At 40.6% G+C, this 20,820-nt stretch overlaps 1 protein-coding gene across 1 annotated transcript in view; it reads left to right on the top strand.

The window, feature by feature from the left end:
- FAT1 (FAT atypical cadherin 1) overlaps window positions 1-20,820 on the top strand; it is a 161,911-nt gene that overhangs the window by 77,119 nt on the left and 63,972 nt on the right. The window contains exon 4 of the mRNA XM_024203281.2: window positions 14,075-14,136. Within this exon, the coding sequence (XP_024059049.2) occupies window positions 14,075-14,136 (62 nt within the window). The remainder of the gene's footprint in view (window positions 1-14,074; window positions 14,137-20,820) is intronic.

Raw genomic sequence — 20,820 nt, 5'->3', positions numbered from 1 at the left:
ATGTACCATAGCTATTCAGGTATTTTTACTGTGTTTTCCCTTAAGTGCAATGGTTGGTTAGGCTGAAGTAAGTGTGTGTGTGTGTGTGTGTGTGTGTGTGTGTGTGTACACGCAGTTTTGACTCGGCAGCCTGTATTCATAATCAGAGATGTGCTGCAACAACATATTGACCAGCTTTAAATCATCAGTGTATAACTGCCAAATGAAAGAGAAAGAAAGTATATTTTTCTCTGTTGAAAGGCAAAGCCTAATATTCTTTTCAGTTGTTTGAAAACTGGTAGGAGCTAACCTTGTTGCTTTTCACTAACCTGTTAATTGCATTTGGTTTTGAAGCTATCACTTTTAAACACATGTCTAGAGAAAAACAGTTTGATCAGTCTTGACTACAATATGTATAAATAAGATAAGAAAACCTTAACTATTAATTGTTAGGAAGGAAATATTTGTTGTTCTGATACTGAGTGTTTAGGAAGTGAATTAGGTGTAAATCAGGAGTAAGTTAATTGAATTGAATTACAGGAGTAGAAGTAGAGAGTCAGTATTTTTGCATATAGCATTGGTGAGACCATTACTTGGACTACTGTGTTTAATTCTTGTGTCCATGCTTCAAAAAGGTTGCTGACAAATTGGAGATGGTTCAGAAAAGAATGACAAGGGGTCTGCCTGACAGTGTGAAACGTAAGAAGCTCAGTCTGTTTAGCTTACCAAAGGGGAGGTTAAGAGGTTACTTGATCAGAGTCTATGAGGGTGAGAAGATACTTAATACTAGAGGGCTTTTTAACGTAGAAGACAAAAAGTATAACAAGTTCCAATGGCTGGAAGTCAAAGCTAAAAAAATTTGAACTGTAAATAGGGTGCAAATATTTATGTGAGGGTAATTAATGATGGTACTAATTTACCTAGGGATGTGATCGATTCTCTGTCACTTGAAGCCTTAAAATCAAGATTGGATGGCTTTCTAATTCAACTAAAAGTTATGCTCTGTGTTATGCAGGTCGTCAGCCTAGACCCGTGGTTCCCAAACTGGGATTCGCAAAATGTTACAGGGGGTCCTCGGGGAAAAAAAATCCCTAATGGCAGACAGAGCTGTCCCTAGGGGGACCCCGGCATGGGGCCAGCAGCCCAGATCCCCTGGACTTCCCAGAGCTAAACAGCTCAAAGCAAGCATATCTATCACCCTGAGGAGATTTAAACTTCAAGATTCCTTATAAGAAATGGAAAGGGAGGTGGATATTTTTTGCTATTTTTAAAATTAAATAGGCAGCTAGTATTGTTTTTTTTAATTATTATGAAGAACAAGTTTAAGCTTTGTTGTAACATGCCTTGTTTGCCTGGACTGCTCAAGACCTGAATACTTGTGTAGGAGGAACTCTTTTGAGTTGGCTTCTTAAATACCTTTATGCTGTTTCACATCTGATACTCCTTGATGACACATAGGAGCCTTGTCTTATAACAGGCTTATTCAAAGTGATACAAGCTACGAAAGTGAGATCTTGGAAGAGTGTTGCCATTTTCATAATGTAATAAAAATACTGTAATAATAAATAATTTATAATAAATAGTGTGTAATAAGCATATCATAAAAACAAATTTTATATTTCCAAGATCACTGCTTTTATAATATACTCAAGTAAAGGAGAAAATCCCTGGAAATATTCATTTTTAGGAAGGGGTTCGCGAGACTTGACATTTTAGTGAAAGGGGTTCACAGGTTAAAGTTTGGGAACCACTGGCCGAGAGTATCTAGACAGTGGGCCCTTCAAAACATTCAATCTATGCTGCTGTAAACTGGTATAACGATTCAGGCCCTAAGACTTTATAAAACCAAGATATCTATTTTCAACACTACATAACAATTCCCCCCCTCCCCCCAAATGAGATAGAACAGATTGGAAAACCAATAAAATTGCTATGTTAAAATAGATTTTCCATTATAGAGAATGTGTAAAATTTTTCATGATAATTCAATAAAGTTTTTCTATGATTACTGGACTATAAAAAGAATTAAATTTAGAGAGGGGACATTTCTCTAAATGAGCATTTTGTCTTGAGCGCCGAACACAAATGCGACCCTGCCTGACCATTCAATATTACAAGCTTGCCTATATTAGAAAACTTGCATCTGTGCAGTTATATCAATTTAAATAACCAAATTAAGCTACATCTATTTAAAGGCAATTTAGACTGGTTTAAGTTCATTTACATTAAGAATTTGCACCAGTGTCATTTATTTACTTGTGCAAAAAAAACCCTTGTGAAGGGCAGCCCTAAATCTAGTGAGGTTCTATGTGCCTCTCTGAGTGATCTATGATCCCCTACAGAATATAAGACTCCAATAAGGAATTTCCATTAAATCTGTGCACCTGAGGTTTTACCAGACTAGCTCCTGTCCTCCGTTCCACTGAACTCTGAGAGGTGTGAGCCCTGTTAGAGAAGAGGTCTGCAATGAGTGGTCTACCTCTGTACAAGATTCCCCAACTCCCACATAGCAGAACTCCGGTACTTCTGCGCAGTCTCTCTCCGTAGCTGCAGAGGAAGCCCCATGCTGTTTGTGCTTGAGAGAGATTTATGTGTGCCTCTAACATATATTACCTTTGTTTTCTGCTAATAGGGTATTATTTAATGTTTATAGAGCATTCTAATTCACAGTGAGGTCCACAGGTCCATGATATTGGGTCTTTGCTCTGTGCAGCCTTGGAGGCAGACCAAACCTGTCATTAAGTAGCAGGGAAGGCATGATTCCATCTTTGAGAAACCATCAATTTTTCGTTTGCTGCTGCAGGCTGGCAGACCAGCTGCTCTCTGAGGAGGAGAAGAAGAAAAATAAGAGGGTGGTGGGGGTCTGCCTTTATTGGCAGAGGGAATTCCCTTTCTCCTCATTGTCTGTGAGACTCTGTGCCCCCTGACCACCCATATGGAGTCCAGCATGGCAGAGAAGGATTAGGAAGGTAGTTAGAAACTGGCTCCTGCACCTCCCCACTCACTGAGTAGCTGGCTGGAGATCTGTGCTCATTCTGTGGAGACCCAAGCCCTTTTCAAGTGCTCTGGCAGGGGCAGAGTTTCCTGTTGCTTCCCTTCCCAGGCAGGAGTTCTTGGGAAGCGGCAGCAGCAGCACCTCAGCAGCAAAATTCCCCCATAGCTGGCATGGTGGTGGTCCCCCAGGATCAGCATGAGTGGGGCCACCCCTCAGACTTTAAGTGGCTCAGGGCTACTCCTTTCCAGCAGTTCAGCCCAGTTCTGTCTCCCAAGCAAGCAAGCAGGCCAAGAACTCCTTTTGAACCTTTCAGGTTGGAGCCTGGTGTCCCCAGGATGCATCAGCCTATGCTCAGGCCTTGTCCAGGAATCTCCCTTGAACAAAGCAAGGGGCCTTGGAAGCTCCCATTAGGTCCCATTCCAGCACAAGCCTACATGTGAACCTCCTCTTTCTCACTATCTACCAAAGATAAGTGTGCCTGTTCCCTTGGTGGTCACGGACTGGGTGTATCTAACTGGGAGAAACTTTCCACTGAAAAAGAGTGGGTAAAGGAGTAAGGATATCGCACCCCTAGTTTGTAATGTAGACATAACCTACGAGACACAAAGTGAAGCCGTTTCCCTCAACCCATATAAATTTTCAGAGTGCAGCAGGCCAGATACTCCTCAATGCTTGGGGTTACAGTTCAGTGCAACTACTCCTGTATTTCCTCTTAGTGGTCCAGTAAGGGCACCCACTCTCAGACTGCCAGGTCCCCAGCTATTGTCCTTCTTTGGCAGAGAACCTGTGTCTCTGTCCCACTAGACTGAGGTGTTAACAGGCTGATCAGTTCCCTGCCTTCACTGTGTTGTTTCCACCAAAAGACAGTCTGCCTAAGCAGGCCTGCTTCATTTCTCTCCTCAGAGACAGTACACCATGTAATCATTAGTTATAAGTTACCACACAGCTCTTTCTAAGCAAATATATTTTATTTTTAAGGTAAAATCATTATAGAGGAAACATATTAAAACAATAAAAGAACCTGCACTTATGCTTTCCTCTTCCCCATCTCTACAAGGCTCTAGTTGCTGTCAGTCCTTCCAATCTTTCCCCCAGGATGGGACCCTCCCCTTGAACAGACAGTCCTGTCTGCTTGCTGAATCAAAACGAAGGGCCTGAGTCAGCTTAAATTCAGGCTATTTTATTCAAAAATCCTTTTTTGTCTGTTTGGTCCCTGGAGAATCCAATTTGTGTCTTTGAACTGTCCTCGTGTAACAGGTGATCAGCAGACAAAAAGTTCCCCCCTCAGTACAAAGATTCAAAGGCTCCTCCCAGTATGGCACATATATTGTCCCAAAAGATCAGTTGTGTCTGCCACATTGTTCAACATAGCCTTTTGAAGTTCACAATACTTTATCCTAAAGAAGTTCCATACGATTGCACATAAACATGTGCATTTTGTAATACAATGGGCTTCTGAATACTTAAGCTTAATTCAGTCAGATTTGTCCAGGATATCACAGGAAATTTCCATCTGTTACACTGGGTTCCCCTGCTTATCCTCACATAGTGCAGCATGGGGGATAATCAGCCATGCTGGGTTTCCCAGCTCATCCTTACAGAGTACAGCCTGGCAAATCAATGCAGAAAAAAGCAGTCCATAGACACGTTCTGATTCCTCTAGGGATGCATACACCCCCCTCGCCCCATACGCTATCCCCCCCCGAACAAAGAATTCTTCCTCCTTTGTAGAAGAAGGCCAGATTCCAAGTCAGCATTAGAGAATCAAATGGGAAAATAATAATAAAAACTCAGAGAGGGTAGACTCTTCAGGCAAGAATGGACTCAGTATTGTAAGCTATGCTGATGAGATCTGCAGGTGCCGTAGACAAGCCATAGTGTACTGCCCTCTTCATGCATCCTGGGAAGTCGTAATAGTGGGATAGTGATTTCCTGCCATACCTAATGGACTGGGAAAGTATCTGGCTGTCAAGGCTCCTGTGGGTCAGCAGGCCCTACTGTCCTGGTTATTGCTCCCAGTTGCAGGTTGCTATGCCTCATCTCCTACCCCCAGCTGATAGCTATGGAGTAATGAGAGGGACAGCAGCACAGATGTGGAAGAACCAGCAGGCAATAAGAGGACTCTTGTCCCACAGGGCCAGTTCTATGGGCAGGCAAGCAGGACAGTTGCCTAACTTCCCGAAGTTGCCATACCACTGTGCCACTTGGGTTGTTTTGTTTTTCTCTCTGCTGATCGGCTGGCTGTGGGTTGGTTGGTTGTTTTGCTTGGCCACTGAGGGTGTGTGTGTAGGCGTGGGGGAGGCACCAAAAAGATTGTCTGACCTCCCGAGGAAAATGGCTAGGGCTGCTCCTGTGGCCCACCATTTCTTTCTTTCTCCCTGCTTCCATGCTGTAAAGACAGATGGTTCCTCAGTGTGTTCCAGTCAAAAGATATACTAGTGTCACTAACAAAGATAAGTGGGGCTTTTGCCTTGGTAACTGGGAGAAACTTTTACCTGAAAAGAGTGGCCTTCTCTATATGCCGACCCTTCAGAGGCAGCCAATTCCAGATAGGCAATGTCTCAATCCTCTCCTTTGGCCATGGAAAACCATTGGGGGCATCAGGCCAGCAAAAAAACACCCAAATGTGAACTGTCATCTGAAGCCCTACATACACTGCGGGCTTTCACAAGCAATGCCAACAGAAATCACATGTCCTACGTGCTTAAGGAAGAAGAATAGTCAGAGTATGCAAACAGCCATCCTAGATCTTCTCTGGATGGGAGCAATAGAACCTGTCCCTTCTCTGTAGAAGAAACAAGACCTTTACTCCATATTGTTCCCCATCCCCAAGATGCGGACCTTAAAAATCCACACTGGCCTCCATCGACTTCATTGACTTGAAGGATGTCTCTCTCTATATCTCAATTCAGCAGTCTCATAAGTGCTTCCTGTGCTTTGTTCATTGAGCACAACATTGCCTGTGCAGGTCCTTGCTCTTTGGTTCAGCAACAACATTGCAAACGTTTATGAAACGTCTGGTAGTACTAATAGCTGCTCTCAAACAGGAAGGCTCCTTCTCTGAACATCATCCAGAATCAGAATTATAAATGGCACCACCCAGGTGATAAGATTGCTGCTTGAGCCATGGTTTTGCGACATAATTAACACCATCTCTTACTCACCATTTCCTGTCTCGCAATGTACATAGACACTGTGCTGTACAAAGCTTCTTACTGCAGGAAAGACAGAAAAAGCTGAAGAATCTTATCCAGCGACTCTGCCTCTCAAGGAAAGCAGGAGGATTGTTCTATTTAATCTTAATGCTTAATTTTCCTTACCAATATAGAATGGTTAGAGATTTTCTAGACTATGACAGTGTCACAACTGTTGGTTTCTTGGAGGGGGAGCCATACCTCCCTTTCCATTAACAGGTTTGGTTTGCCTCCAAGACTGCAGAGAGTGAAGATCCAACATCATGGATCTGTGGACCTCTTTACTCCAAGAAAGGAAATTGTCCTAGTGTGAGCATAGAGCACATGCATATATTTAGGCACAATGGGGTAAACTAGGGATAGAGTGGAAGACTTTTCTCTGAATGTGAATTAAAATCTACATTTTAATGGAAATGTATGTATTTAAAGTACTGGTTTTAAAAATAGATTTAGTTTCCCATAGTTTGTAATATTCTCTTGAGGAAATAAATGTTACATTTACACGTCTATCAGTTTTGTCCCTTTTCTTAATGATCGTTTTAAGAAAAACTTTCCCTTCTGTTTCTGCACAAGTCAACCTCGTGGTAAATTATTTACTTGGTATTTGTGAAAAGCATCATCGTCAATGCCCGCACGATTCTAGGACTAAAGTTTGATCATTGTACCCTCTGCTCACTGGATGGCTGTTTATGTTTCAGCAAAACAAAAAGTGGTGGGACATAATACATCAACGCTGGTTGCTTATGCTTTCGTGTTTCAGAGTCATATTGGTGAATTTATAAGAAAAATAAACAAACAAAACAAGCAAATAACGAAAAAGGATGGGCCCTGTCAGATTAAAACCATTTTAACAATAGCACCTCACTAATCAGATTTCCTCCCTGTGTATTGTATCTGTTGACTTTAGTGACCCCAAAATATGTTTTTACTGCCTTTTACTTCTGTTAAGCCTGCAGAGCCAAGAGTGAGCTGGTTCTTGTGCATTTGTCATAGAAAGAATTGTTTATTATGTTCTAATTATTTACACCTGTGCAAAGCCATTAAAAACAATTGATGTCATTGAGGGCCTGTTTTAGACTGCAGAACCTTTATTACTGGTGATGATTTATTTGGGGGAGGAGGGAGGAATTCCCTTAATTCTCAGATCCCAGGTTGAGTTTGCAAAGCTAGTGGAGGGAGGAAGGAGGAGGGTTTTTTACCTGTAAACTGAGTGTGTTTGATGCATAAAATTCAACAAAACAGTAAATCTTGAAATCCCTCCTCCTCCTTTTTTTATGCCATTTTTGTTAGGCATACTGTATAAATAAATGGTCCAGCTTTTTATGATAGAATAAAACAAACAAAAAGTATAACCTTAAATTAAATACATCTTCAAATCCTTTAAGTAAATTTAAAACATATTTGAAATTTAATTTCCCCTTAACTTACCTGCCAAGTGTCAAATTCAGGAGTTCTCTTTTCCTTTGCAGAAACTGAGATGACATTATAAAATGAACAGGAAGTTGGTTTTTTTATTTAAATTAAAGCTTTTGCTGATGGGTATTAAATGAAGTATTACTTGGGATCCAACTTCCTTGAATATATCTTTAATGTAATCTTAGTTTTCATATGATAAATTAAGAGTTATATAGCACTTTACAGGGTTTAACTAATAGTCCCTTAATGGCCAAAGGGAGGATGGTAGGCTGCTATACTGTTTTAATTTGGAGAAACAGAGAGAGCCAGGTTAACATGTGATTTGCTCACACAGTGAGCTGGTAGCTGAGCTGAGATTTGAACACAGGTCTGCCAACGATGCTTTATCCAGGGGATGATGCTGTTTGCATAAGGAACAGTCTTATTTATGCTATTTACATAAAGTTCTAAATTATTACATTTTTGGTCTTTTATATTTTCCCCCAAACGTTTCAATGGTACTAGGGCCGGCTCCAGGTACCAGCCCAGCAAGCAGGTGCTTGGGGCGGCCAAGGGGAAGGGGCTCTCGGGCTCTTTGGTGGCGGGTCCCTCGGTCCCTCTCAGAGGGAAGGACCTGCCGCCGAATTGCCGCCGAAGAAGAAAGCGGCGCGGTGGAGCTGCCGCCGATCGCGATCGCGGCTTTTTTTTTTTTTTCCCCGCCGCCTGGGGCGGCAAAAACCCTGGAGCCGGCCCTGAATGGCACTTAACCTAGGCCAGACAAAACTGAAATGATTTTAATCTGGAGGTTAGGCGCTCGAATAGAACTGTTTAGAAATTCAAGCAGACAGTATCACAAGAGTGCGAACTCAAAAGAGGAAGGAAGGAGAGCAATGAAAAGTGTTAATCATATTTTGTTCTATGATTCATAGGATGACTGGGATTTTTAAATGTAGCCTCACCTATGCTTGGCATTTTTTGTTTAGTGTCGCACGATAGCTGTGATTTGTTCAAAGACTCTCTAAGTAATTAAGCTGCCTTATGAAAATGTGTTACTGATGTGGCAAGTTTTGAAATATTACCGACTGTAAAATCACACCAATTTTTCTAGAAATATCACTTGTTTCATCATTAGCTCAATAATGATTTTTTCATAAGGTTGTGTTTTCCCAAGATGCCTGACCTGTCTCTCCCACTCTGTACAGAGTGTACGTATTGATTCACATGTAGAATCACAGTTAATATTGTAAGTTATTGGAATTTATTTGTCTTTCACTCAGCAAGAGCAGATAGAATAAAAAATAGAAAAATCTGATTGTAAAGTGACACTCTCCTATTCTGAACAAAAATTGACAGTTTTGTTATGGCTCAATGCTCACTTCCTTTATTCAGAAGGTGGTCCCCACCAGATAATAAGGATTTCAGAACAGACTTAATTACAGTCCTAAACTACTTCAGTGCTAAATTACACTTCATCCTTTACTTTCCACCACTTTAGCATTCATTCTGTATTTCCTTCCTTTCTGACTTTAAGGTAAGTATGTAAAAATGTTTAATTAGAATTTTTGAATTCATGTCCCCCATTTTCAATCTAAATTGTTTCCTGATATCAATACCCATAACAAACGTGGACGGGGATTTGAAGAATGGCAAGAGGGAAACAAAGGAAACCTTTTAAAGTGTACTAGAATCCAGGCAATATTGAAAATGTACTCTATCAAAATACATTGGTAACTGGACCATTGAGCACACTTATCCTTACCTAAGTACAGAAAGTAACTTTATTTTAAAACACCACAAAACCCATGATTAGCAAAAGTCATGTTGTGCCCTTCATCTGTACACACAGGGTGCAATCCTGGCCCCACTGAAAAGTTACTGAGAATTTGGAGCCAGGATTTCACCCACAATCTCTGTTGACATTAATGGGAATTTACTGCCTGCATATCCATGGCCACATCAGGCCTTATTACTATGCCCTCTGCCCCAACTTAGTAAAGCTCTTAGACATATCCTTAAGTTAATACTAGAGCGGAGTAAACATTTTTGGACTAATAGTGTCTTTCCTGAAAAATTCAGGTTTGGTCAACGTGAAATTATTGAGAATTTGACATGAATTTGCCAAATAGTTTTGGCAACCAAAGGTGGCGGGGGAGGGAAGGAAGGGAGGGAGTTGGAGGAAGGGGAAGGCTTCCTCCATTTTAAAACAGTTAGCTGAGTGGTTTGGGCATTCTCCTGGGATGTGGGAGATCTGTGTTCAGGTCCCCTCTCTGCCTGATGTGGAAAGGGGATTTTAACTTTGATCTTCCCCATTTAAGTAGAGCCCTCTATCCACCAAACTATGGAGTACTGTAACTATGGAGTATCAATCTGTCCTGTTGAAGCTGCTCCACTTTGCATAAATCGGAGCAAGGTTTGAACTTGACTCTCCCACAGCCTAGGTGGATGCTCTAATCACCAGGCTATAGAGTCATTCTTACTCTAATTCCCAGGCCCAATAGCTAGTGGCAGTGAGTTGTCATTCATAGTTTAAATCCATGCTCCAATGACTTTAGTTATTTATGCACAGTGCAATAGCTTCAATAGGACAGATTGAGATGGACCTACAGCAATATATCCTGTAGCACAATGGCTAGGGTACTGTCCTGTAACATGGGAGACCCAAGGTCAAAATCCTTTTCCACATCAGGCAGAGTGCGGAGTGGAACCCAGGTCTTCCACATCCCAGGTAAGTACCCTAATCACCGTTCTATCAGTTATAAGTGACTGCTGCCTTCTCCTCCACCACTGGAGAAAATATTTTTTCGGTTGATTTGTTGGACCCTAAATGTTTTTTTTTTCCAATTTGCTGGGTTGTTTTTGTTTTTTGGGGGTTTTTTTTTGCAATTTTTATATTCAGTTTGACTTGAACTGATTTCCCCTCCCCCTCATTTTTTGGGAATTTCCAGTGTACTAAAACATCAGTTATTCACCCATCTCTATTCAGGACAACACTAAACATTCAGAATCTTTCAGTGTTTAGTAGTGTGTAAAGGGTTTGATTTAAATTGCAGCATAGCAACTATAATCGGATAAATGTTTAAATACAACTTATTTCTTTAGGAAAATGGATACCAGTAAAGAGTTAAATGCAAAGAATGCAGTGTGTGTGCGTGTGCGTGTGAGATTCTAAATCCAGAGGTGTTATATTTCCTTTGTTGGCACTAGTTTCTGCTGAATGTACAGGATATATATGGTGAAGACTAAACCCTTCTGTTAACAGTCTGAAGTGTTTTAACAGAACTGTGTGGCATGCAACATCATAAAACTTAGTCAAAAGATTGTATTAACAACCATTTTATAACATCAAAGCATATTAATTTTAAGTATATTGCTTACTTCTTTGTTTCCAAAATGTATCAATCAACTTCAATTACAGAAAAGTCTAACCTGATAAATTCATTTCACAAATGGTAATGTGCAGAACTAGGTTAGACCCTTGGACTTCTAATTTGGGGCATTTATTTGCAGTAAAGATGGGATATGTTAGTGTATATTTGTAGTATGATGTAAGCTTTTCCAGGCAGTATTTGGCATTCACTAGTGCCGCTCCCAGGGTTCACCTTATGGAGTTAGGTCTGCATGCTATGTTGAAAGGGAGGGGTTCCTAGCCTGGTGAAGTCGGAGAATCTTAAGGATCCACAGGGCAACACAAAGCATAAGCACATGGATCTCCTAGAATGACTTTACCCTTCACTGTGGTCTCTGGTGGGCTCCTCCCTGCCCCATTCCCCAGCCCCTCAATAGCAAGACACTTCAGCAGCTGAGTTTGGCACTCTGTTCTGCCCTGCCTTTTTCTGTGAGGGTGGTCATAGCTGCAGAAAGGAGGCTAGAGCTTTAATCTCATCTCAGATTTTCAGTCAGAAATCTGCAGGGTCTCAAGGTACTCATGCTATATAGGTTCCTTCTTCCCTGCATATGTAAAGTTTCCTCAGAAGCACTTTATGGGCTCGCCAGAACAGGACATACTGCAGAGCTGCTGCTTCCCAAAGTCCTATCTAATTTTTTTTGCTCCTTTTGCCTATGTAAGGGGAGGTGAGCATCTGGTCCCCCATTTGTTCATTTCCAGTTAACAATTCCAAGCTGCTCCCTAGTGTGCAGGTGACAAGAAAAGGGATGGAATGGTCAGCCTCAGCCAAGAGGCTTGGCAAATGCTTTGTCTTTGAGCGTATGAAATGTTTGAAGCTTGCCAGTGTTCACAACAAAATGGGAGGAATGGTCAGAAAATGTTAAATAGAAAAAAGTATTCACTACAATGGAAGAATGAAATTGCTGGAAAACTGAGTACAGTTTTGACCATAATTGAAAGGATTGTGATTTATGCTACCCATTTCTTGAAGAATAATATTGTCTGTATAGTCGACAGCTGTTGTCATGTATAGGAGTTACTCATATTATTTAAAATTGACTGTCCATTTTGTTGGTGTATGTAGGCTAGAGTTCTTTTGTGGAAGAGTATTTGCTAGCTATGCCAGATAGAAAGAAATGCCAGTAGAAGTAGATATCTATAAGTAAAACTGGAAACTTATTGATGTAAATTTTTTGAGTTTCAACCTCTACTTCTATCAGGGCTGTGACACAAAATAGATATATTTTTTTACAGTGTAGCAATTCAGTTTTCGTTAGTTGATTGATAAGTTTGCGATGTTTTTGTTATGAAAGGTATGTTTATAATAAAAAAGCGGTAACATGGAACTGGTAGTTAGGAGACCTGAATTCTATTCTTGGTTCTGCCACTGATTTACTGCAAGACCATGAGCAAGTCACTAACTTCTCCATACTTCAATTCTGCCGTGTGGAATCAGGATAATAGTACTTACCCATAATTGCAAAGTGCTTAGAGAGCCTCAGATAAGAGGTGCTTTGGAAGCTCAGTGTGGTGCAGGGGTGTAGTCACATGTGGGCGTGGGTGGGCCACGGCCCACCCACTTTAGCATCCAGGCCCACCCTCTAGCCCCGGCTCTGCTTTGTCCCCAGCTTGCCCCACTCTGCCTGCCTGCCTGGCGCTCCAGCCTGGGAGCGCAGCCGGGGGCTTACCCAGCTCCCTCTGCCTGCCCGGTGCTTCTGCCAGGGAGCAGGGGTGGGGCAGGGGGGCTTGCTCTGCTCCACCCGCCTGGCGTTCCTGATGGGGATCGGCGGCTTGCGGTGGGGCACCTATTTTTCTGGGGCCCCCCAATTGCCTGGGGCCTCTGGCCATACCCCTTTGGCCCAGTAGCTAATCTGCCACTGGGAGTAGGGCGAGCTTCAGGCGACCCCGTGGAGGCAGAGGAATCCTCAAAAAAGGTAGGGCTGCTGCTTGGGGAGCCAGGCCCAGCGTGGGACTGGGCCCGGGGCCATTGCTGCTAGAGCGCGGCTTCTCCTCCCGGAGGTGGGTGTGCACCTGGGGCCCTGGACAGCCCTGGACAGAGCATCCATCGCCCCCCCGCAAGGCTGGCTGGAGGTGGTCGGAGGGAGGCGGGCCCCAATCCCTCCCCGGTCATTTCCTGCTCACTTAAATGCCCCATCCTAGCGATGCCAGTGGTGTGGTGATGGTGGTGGTATTATTTTATTTCATTTTCATGTGAATGTGTCTCAATGACTAATGTCATTAGCCTGAACCTAGGAAGGATTAATTTGGTTAGGACCTCTTCCTAGTCAGATATTAGTGTCTCTATTCCATCCTCCTCCTCCTTGGCCTTTCCACTGCTTTGGATATTATTGATCGAGCCTTTCTTCTCAACATCTTATTCAAAATGCTCATCACTTTCCCCATTCTCACCATCACTCGCTCACATAACCTGGTGTTTGTCTTTGGCTCCTCTCTCCCTATTGCAATACCAAGCCATGTGCAATCCCCATTACATCTTCCCTCATAACATCTCTAATAGCCACCCTTTTCTTTTTTTTCCCTAAAGCTAAAAATATTCGGCTCTACGTCATCTCCTTTCTTGATCACTGTGAACTCCTCCTTATTGGCTCTGCACCATAGATTTCCCTCTGATGGCCAACTAAACCAACTTTAAAGCTGTTTTGCACTGGTGGAACAGCTTTAATTTAACACAGGGGAGGATCAGTGCCTCGTCTAGAATCCTAGACTAGCTGTATGCTTCTGCTAAAATGATTGACAGACATTACAATTGACTTATGAGTGAATACCCCCCTGCAATGAGGGGGGTCAGTTCACATATGTCTTTGTGTGTGAGATGTAGACATGCAATTCCCATTGACTCATAGGAACTGTACAGATGTACCTGAGAACAAAATTGGATCTGCTGTCTAGACACTATAACAGCTCTACTTTGGTTCACATTCCAAAGGATATCTTCACAATTATAAAGACTAGAAACTTTTTTTTTAATGAAAGCTTAAATTCTGCAGACATGTATGAGACTACCAAAGACGACGTCCAGGTTGGGCATATCACTGATTACTGGCTCAATCTCCATCACAATTACTTTTCTGCAAGGACTGATGAATTACTCTTTTATATTTACAGGGCTAATTATAACCACATCAAGAAAGCTAGATCGAGAACAGCAAAGTGAACACATACTGGAGGTAAATGATTCTTTTAGATCTCTGAAATATAACTGCATAGAACATAGAACCCATTAATTTACAAGGAATAATATTTACCATATGAGATACTCTACATAATGAATTCAGGAAACAGAATTAGAGAAAGAAATTAATCCTTATTTTTAACAAATAACAATTCACGGAACTAAGCACCTGATAGTAACATAGTGTGTCAATATTGTTGTTATTTTTAGAACATATGTAAGACAGAACTAACATGCACGCTAATTTTTTACCCTGAAACTGAGGTGGTGTGGTTCTTCCAAATATGGCCTAAGATCAGAGGCATTGCCATGGAAATACTTTTGTTTTCTTTTTTTTTTTTTTTTGCTGTCTATAAATGTGAGAATAGTTGTTTCAAAGCTGCCTTTTGCTGAATGTGACTATATATCTCCAAAAGACGGATGCAGACTTTTAATGTTAGAATATATGGATGACATGTTAGAAGGATGACATGGCATTTTTCCACCTATTGTAACACAATTATCTGTCACATTCAAAACTTAAGGATAATTCTGCTTGGGAACCTGCATTTTGACTTGAACACATGTCTGGTAAATTAATAGGTAAAATATTAAACATGTGTCTTGTGGATTCAGAGTCCAATAATCTTGGTATGAAACCCTTGCCCGTTTCCTTTGCTTACTTATATCTGCTTTTAATGGATGAGCTGGAGTTTAGTGCTCAGCTAATACCATCTATTTGTTCTGGAAAACATTATTTAGAACAGAAACTCAAAAGATTGTGCTATATATAACCCAAATATACAACTAGATCAATATTTTGTGCTGTTACTGTGTGTGTTGCAGTTTCAATGACATGAAACTGCCAAATTTACATTTGTATGCATTCTGTAAAAGTGTAGACCCTGTCCTTTATTCAACTTCATTAAATGTGATTTGCCAAGTAGTGCATCTGTTCCCATTTTAAGAGTTGGTCTACAGTTTCTGGGCAGATGAAATACATTTGATCCAGAAATACATAAAAGCATGCTTGTTTTTTTACTTTTTCTAGTACAATCCTTTGTTAATAATCAATAACTGTGCTGTTACTTGAACTTCTCAACACAGTTTATAAGCATTATAAACACCAATTAAATCTCATGCAACCCCTGGATAAGAATTACTGTACCACTCAACCAGAGGTTGGCTTTTTGTTTTAATTAGTGGGATGGGTTAATTAGCATCAGGTAGAAGTACAGAGCTGACCCTTTGCTGAAAACTAAAAATAGAAAAATCTGGCTGTGGTGACAAGTGTGTTTGCGTGTAAGGTGGATGAGTCAAAGCTCCAGTTACCTGCTCAGGAAGGGGAGTTGGCTTCCTACTCCCCCCTCAGTGTATCCCCCAATATGGGCAGTCTGCGCAGGGGAGTAAGAAGGCACTTTCCACCCCTAAACCCTCTGCATAAACACATAGGTTGACCTACAATCTTGTCCAAACTAGGTTTGAGAGCTCATTCACATATAACATCATAGTATCTGTTCCATCGGCCTTCATATTATAGGTCACTGTTTTCTTCATCTGCCCAATAAAATCCTGGGTTCTGTTAGATAGACATCTTTGTGGTACAATCCTGTGTGTTAATTCATGAATCTTGCAGAATATGATGTGTTAGATGAGCACTTCTTTTGACTGTCTTATCTCATCACCTTTATTGATATCCCAGAGTTTCATCAGCCTGGAACTTATGTCTGATCAGGTTTTGTTCTTGATCTTGATCAGGTTTTGTTTTGTGGGTCATATTTAATATCCCATCCAGTATATTTCAATTTCTTCTGGTTCTTTTGTACTTGTAAATGGAAAAGATGGTTGAAATTTTCTTTTCTTGTTTAAATTCTTGGATTACTTAGTGCTCCCACACCACTTGCTTTCTCAGTGCTGTCATGGCACAGTGCTGATTCCAACATCCACAGTGAAGGCACTGATATTCACAGTGATATTCACAGTATATCTAATACTTCAGTGGATATTTACTTGTTCCTGAGCTCTAAGGCGATAAAAAGGGACTGCAGTGTCAGCTAGAGAAACTAACAGTAGGGCTGCATCATCAATCTTGGGTTTAATCAAAACTTAGAAAGACACTAAGCCTCTAGAAGGATTCTATGAAAAAAATGCAAGAAATAAACTAAACCAGATATCCGGGAATAAGTTCACTAGTATATCATCTGTGATCCCCTGCATGCTACCTACAGCACAAGAGACCTCACTGAATTGGGCTTCACAATGTGCTGGTTGTGCACACCACCTTCTTGACCCATGTCTACATCCGTGAAGCTCAGGGTTGAATTTAGCCCTTCAGTTCCAATTGAAGGGCCAATTTTTGCCATCAATTTGGTTTTCTTATCACCTTTGGAGACAACGGGATTACACAGCTCTAACAATAGGGCAGAATTTAGGCTGCAGAATATTTTACTAGTAACAATGAACAGGAAGATTCACAGCTTGACTTACAGAGCTCAGACTGAATTTGCAAGCGTGATGTATTAGTTGGAAAAATCATCTTTGTACATGTAAATCTGCAAAGCCATTGCATTATCCGCCTTTAAATCACTTCCTAAAACCCACTTATACTGTGATCCCTACAAAACAGTTGGGATTGGTTAGGCAGCTGCTGTTTGTGCCCACTGCTTATTACACTGGTTATAATCATGTCAATGTCAGGGTTCCCTACTGTCACCATTATTTGTTGTATGCATCTTTTGTTTCTTGTCCTATGCATCCATAGATTTCAAGGCCAGAAGGGACCACTGTGGTCATCTAGTCTGACCTCCTCTATAACACAGTCCATAGAACTTCCCCTTTCTTCCACTTGTTACATATTATAATTTTTTAAAATTTTCATAGCTGCCTTCACTTGCCTTCTAAACCAGGTGGTATTTTAACCTGCATGGCCTTCTTCCTCAATTGTGAGGTTGTAGCTAGTTGAGCATCTAGTAAAGTTTCTTTAAACAATTCCCAGTTATCATTCACACTTTTCTGATTAAATTCTTCCTCCCCAGCTGAGTTGAATTCATAATTGTTTTCAACTTTGTGAAATTGCACGTTGTAAAGCACCAAGCATATGTATTACTGGTTTGGATTTTGTTTGGTTTGCATATTAAAAATATGATCAAGTCATGATCACTTGTACCTATTCTACCATTAATTTTTAGTTGTGTGATCAGTTCCTCTTTGTCAAGACAAGGTCTAACAGAATTTCCCATGTTGGGTGCAATACTTATTGAGTTAGGAAATGATCATCTATTATACAGGCGAGTCTCATCTTACACGGGGGTTCCGTTCCGCGGTTAGCGCGTAAAGCGAAAACCGCGTATAGTCAAAATTACATTGAATTGAATGGCGGGCAAAATCGCACACACTACAGGTACAGTATTAAAATTGTGTGAAATGGTGATCGGTAGCAGACGCCAGCCAATTCCCATCTTGTGTTTTATCTATTAGGACATTGATTCATGAGTTTTCGAGATCATTCTGAGTTGACAGTGGCTAGGAAACAAGTAATGCCATTTTTGATATAGAGTGCAACTCCCCTCCCCTTTTGCCCACTCAGTCCTTCCTAAATAGGTCATAACCATTGATTTTAACATTCCATTCATGCAAATCATCCCACCAGGTTTCAGTAATACCAACTGGATCAAAATTTATGCTAATAAATGAGCAATTATTAGACCTCGTGTTTATTACCCAGGCTGCTAGCATTGGTGTATTGACAGCTAAAGAATTTCTTCTCATCATGTCCTTTGGTTCGTTTGATTAATTTTGTTCTCAACAGTTCAATTTTGTGCTGCCTCCTCATATCTTCTGTCTTTTCATTCACTACTTTTCTTTTTAGTTTAACACCCTCCTGATTACTCTAGCCAGCCTGTCCCCAAGGATATTGGCCCCCTTCTAATGAAATGGAGGCCACTGAAACTATACAGCACCCTCTCCCACAGAAAGTAGACCAGTCTTTCACAAAATCTGAAGCCTCCAGCCCATGCCACTTACCAAGCCAGCGGCTCACTTCCAGAATCTTCTGCCTTCTGTCTTCCTTTGCTCGTGGGTAAGGCAGGATCTCTGAGAAGATTGCATGTACACTCTTCTTCTTTGCACGCTTCTGAGTTCCTTAAAGTCATCTATGATCTGTGATATGACCCGCAACACACATTGTAAGCTCTTTGGAACAGGGATCATCTTTCCATTATCTGTGTAAATAGTGTTTAGCACAATGTGGCCCTGATCCTCGATTGGCCACTGGTCGCTACCACAATACAAATAAAAGATAATAACAAATAACTTGTAAACTGAGCAAATTTGATCTGAAGTAATTTCAAGGCAATAGGACACGATTTTTAGATTAGGACTTCACCTAGCATTATATAAATATTACTTACTGTACTGTACTCTATGCAAACAATAATAATAAAAGTACTGATTCCTCTTTGGTTTTGGTTATTGGTTATCTCCTGGTATTGGTATACGTTCTCCTTTAGTTCTCCTTTTCCCTTTCTAGGCCATTATGACCTAATCAATAAAGCTTAAAATTAGAGTCTGCAAAGTATCAAAGGGAAAATTATTAACCATTACAGTATAATGAAAGCCAAAATCTGAATTAGACATTTCCCCATTTGTTAATTTTATGCTGATAACCTTGAAAATAGGTTGGGAAGAAACCCAGAAAATCAGAGAATGGTGGCAATAATAAGATGCTGTGCATCTGGCTAATTAATTGAGCGTTGAAAAGTCCAGATGGGTTGGTGGGTTTATTCCTTGTGTGCTATTAAAATTGATCCTTGATTTCACTCTTGTTTGCATAGTAATAAATAATGTGCTCCATTCTGTTTGTTTCTAACATTTCCCTATTTTATATGTGTGCATTAAATGATGTTTTTCTTTTAAATATAGCTAATTTAATTTAGGCTGTCTTCATGTTATCCTTTACTATTTGATTTCTGTTTTACCTTTATCACTAAAAGTGATACTTTAGTATCAAAATTCACATTTAAACAATTGTTTTACTTAGTTATTAGTAACACCTAAGAAACCTACAACAGATCATATTTGACTTTCTTCAGTTTTGCAACTTATTTTGTTGGGTAAGGATAATGGTAATTTTTTTGCAAACAGATCTATTATTCTGTACAACCTGGCATTGCCTGTTCTCTTGTTTCCAGCGTGATTTCATCATACTTCAGCTTTACTCTAGAAGACTGTGTGCAGTTTTCTCCATTCACCTTCTTAAGGGAAATAGTATTTAATAGTGCAGGAAAGCTGCCATATATTTGGATATGAGGATGAGTAAATGTAATTTATATTGTTTAATGCATTTGTCACTGATAAAATGAAGAAGTATAAGTGCTTAGATTTATTATTTATGCTTACAAATTGTATTATACTACATTTCCAATCCCATGCTTACCCAGAAGTCAAACAACCCTTCCCTCTTCATGTTTAGAGAGTCAGGGTGAAATCATATCCCCAGTGAAGTCAATGGCCCAGCTCCCTTTCATATTGAGATTCCAATCTGATGTTCCCCTCTCCCACAATCTTGTTTTATGTTCATGATATCCTTGCCTCCTGCATCATTTTCATATTCAGACTCCTGAGGTCATCCAACTAATTTGTGAAAGGATCTGGAAGAAAACCTTCTGTTCTCCCCTTTACTGAACCCCACACCAGTATTCTCCATAACCCCACAGCAAGCAGCTCAGCAGCAATCTTCCCTAGAGCAAGTTCTCAACAGTATTGCAGAAACCCTTTACCAGAAGAAGTTTCTCTCACTGACAGACTTCTTCTCCCCCATAAAATCCCATATAGAATTAAACTGATGTAGGGAAGAAATTTCCCCCAGAACTTACTGGCAGAGACCTTGGGTTTTTGTTTGATTTTTTTTCCATCGAGCAAGTATCCATTCAAATAAGGTGATCATATTCCCCACTATCAGTTTCCTAGGATTACATACTGGTGACCTTCAGGCATTCCTGTGTGTTTCTATGTTATAACAAAGAAAGATCAAGTAAAGCAAAGACATAGAACACAAAGGCAAGGAAAGAGAATCTAGAAGGAAAAAAAAAGAGGCAAAGGAAAGAAAACTAGTAGAGGACACAACAGATAACATGGAAGAAGAGACTGCTTCTCTAGGTCAAAAAACACTGTATATTATTGTATATGTTTTGTAAGAGAAATAAAAGGCAAAAAACAAAAAGGAAAACCTGAGAAACTGAAAAGAGAAACTAAGGGATGAAAAGAGAATGAGACAAAAATGAATGAATGGAGCAAGGTTTAGATCTGTTCTAATGAATATTATTCTATACATCTTCATTCTGTTTGTCTGGAAAACATCCACAATATCAACTGGAAGATCTGGGGCAGATGAGCAATTGCAGAATACTTATGAGACTTAAATTACTGCTGTTGATTTTGTACAGGTATTGTTTTCTAAGGCCTGGTCTACACTACGAGTTTAGGTCGACTTTAGCCGCGTTAAATCGACTTAAGCCTGGACACGTTTACACTACGAAGCCCTTTCTGTCGACTTAAAGGGCCCTTTAAACCAGTTTCCTAACACCACCTCGACAAGGGGATTAGCGATAAAATCGGCCTTAGGGGGTCGGAATTGGGTTAGTGTGGACGGAATTCGACATTACTGGCCTCCGGGAGCTATCCCACAGTGCTTCATTGTGAC

The sequence above is a fragment of the Terrapene carolina genome, unplaced genomic scaffold, assembly GCF_002925995.2.
Source record: "Terrapene carolina triunguis isolate 2854851 unplaced genomic scaffold, T_m_triunguis-2.0 Scaffold66, whole genome shotgun sequence".
NCBI lineage: Eukaryota > Metazoa > Chordata > Testudines > Emydidae > Terrapene > Terrapene triunguis.
The sequence above is the reverse complement of the archived record's forward strand: the minus strand, read 5'-3'. Positions and strand labels throughout refer to the sequence as shown.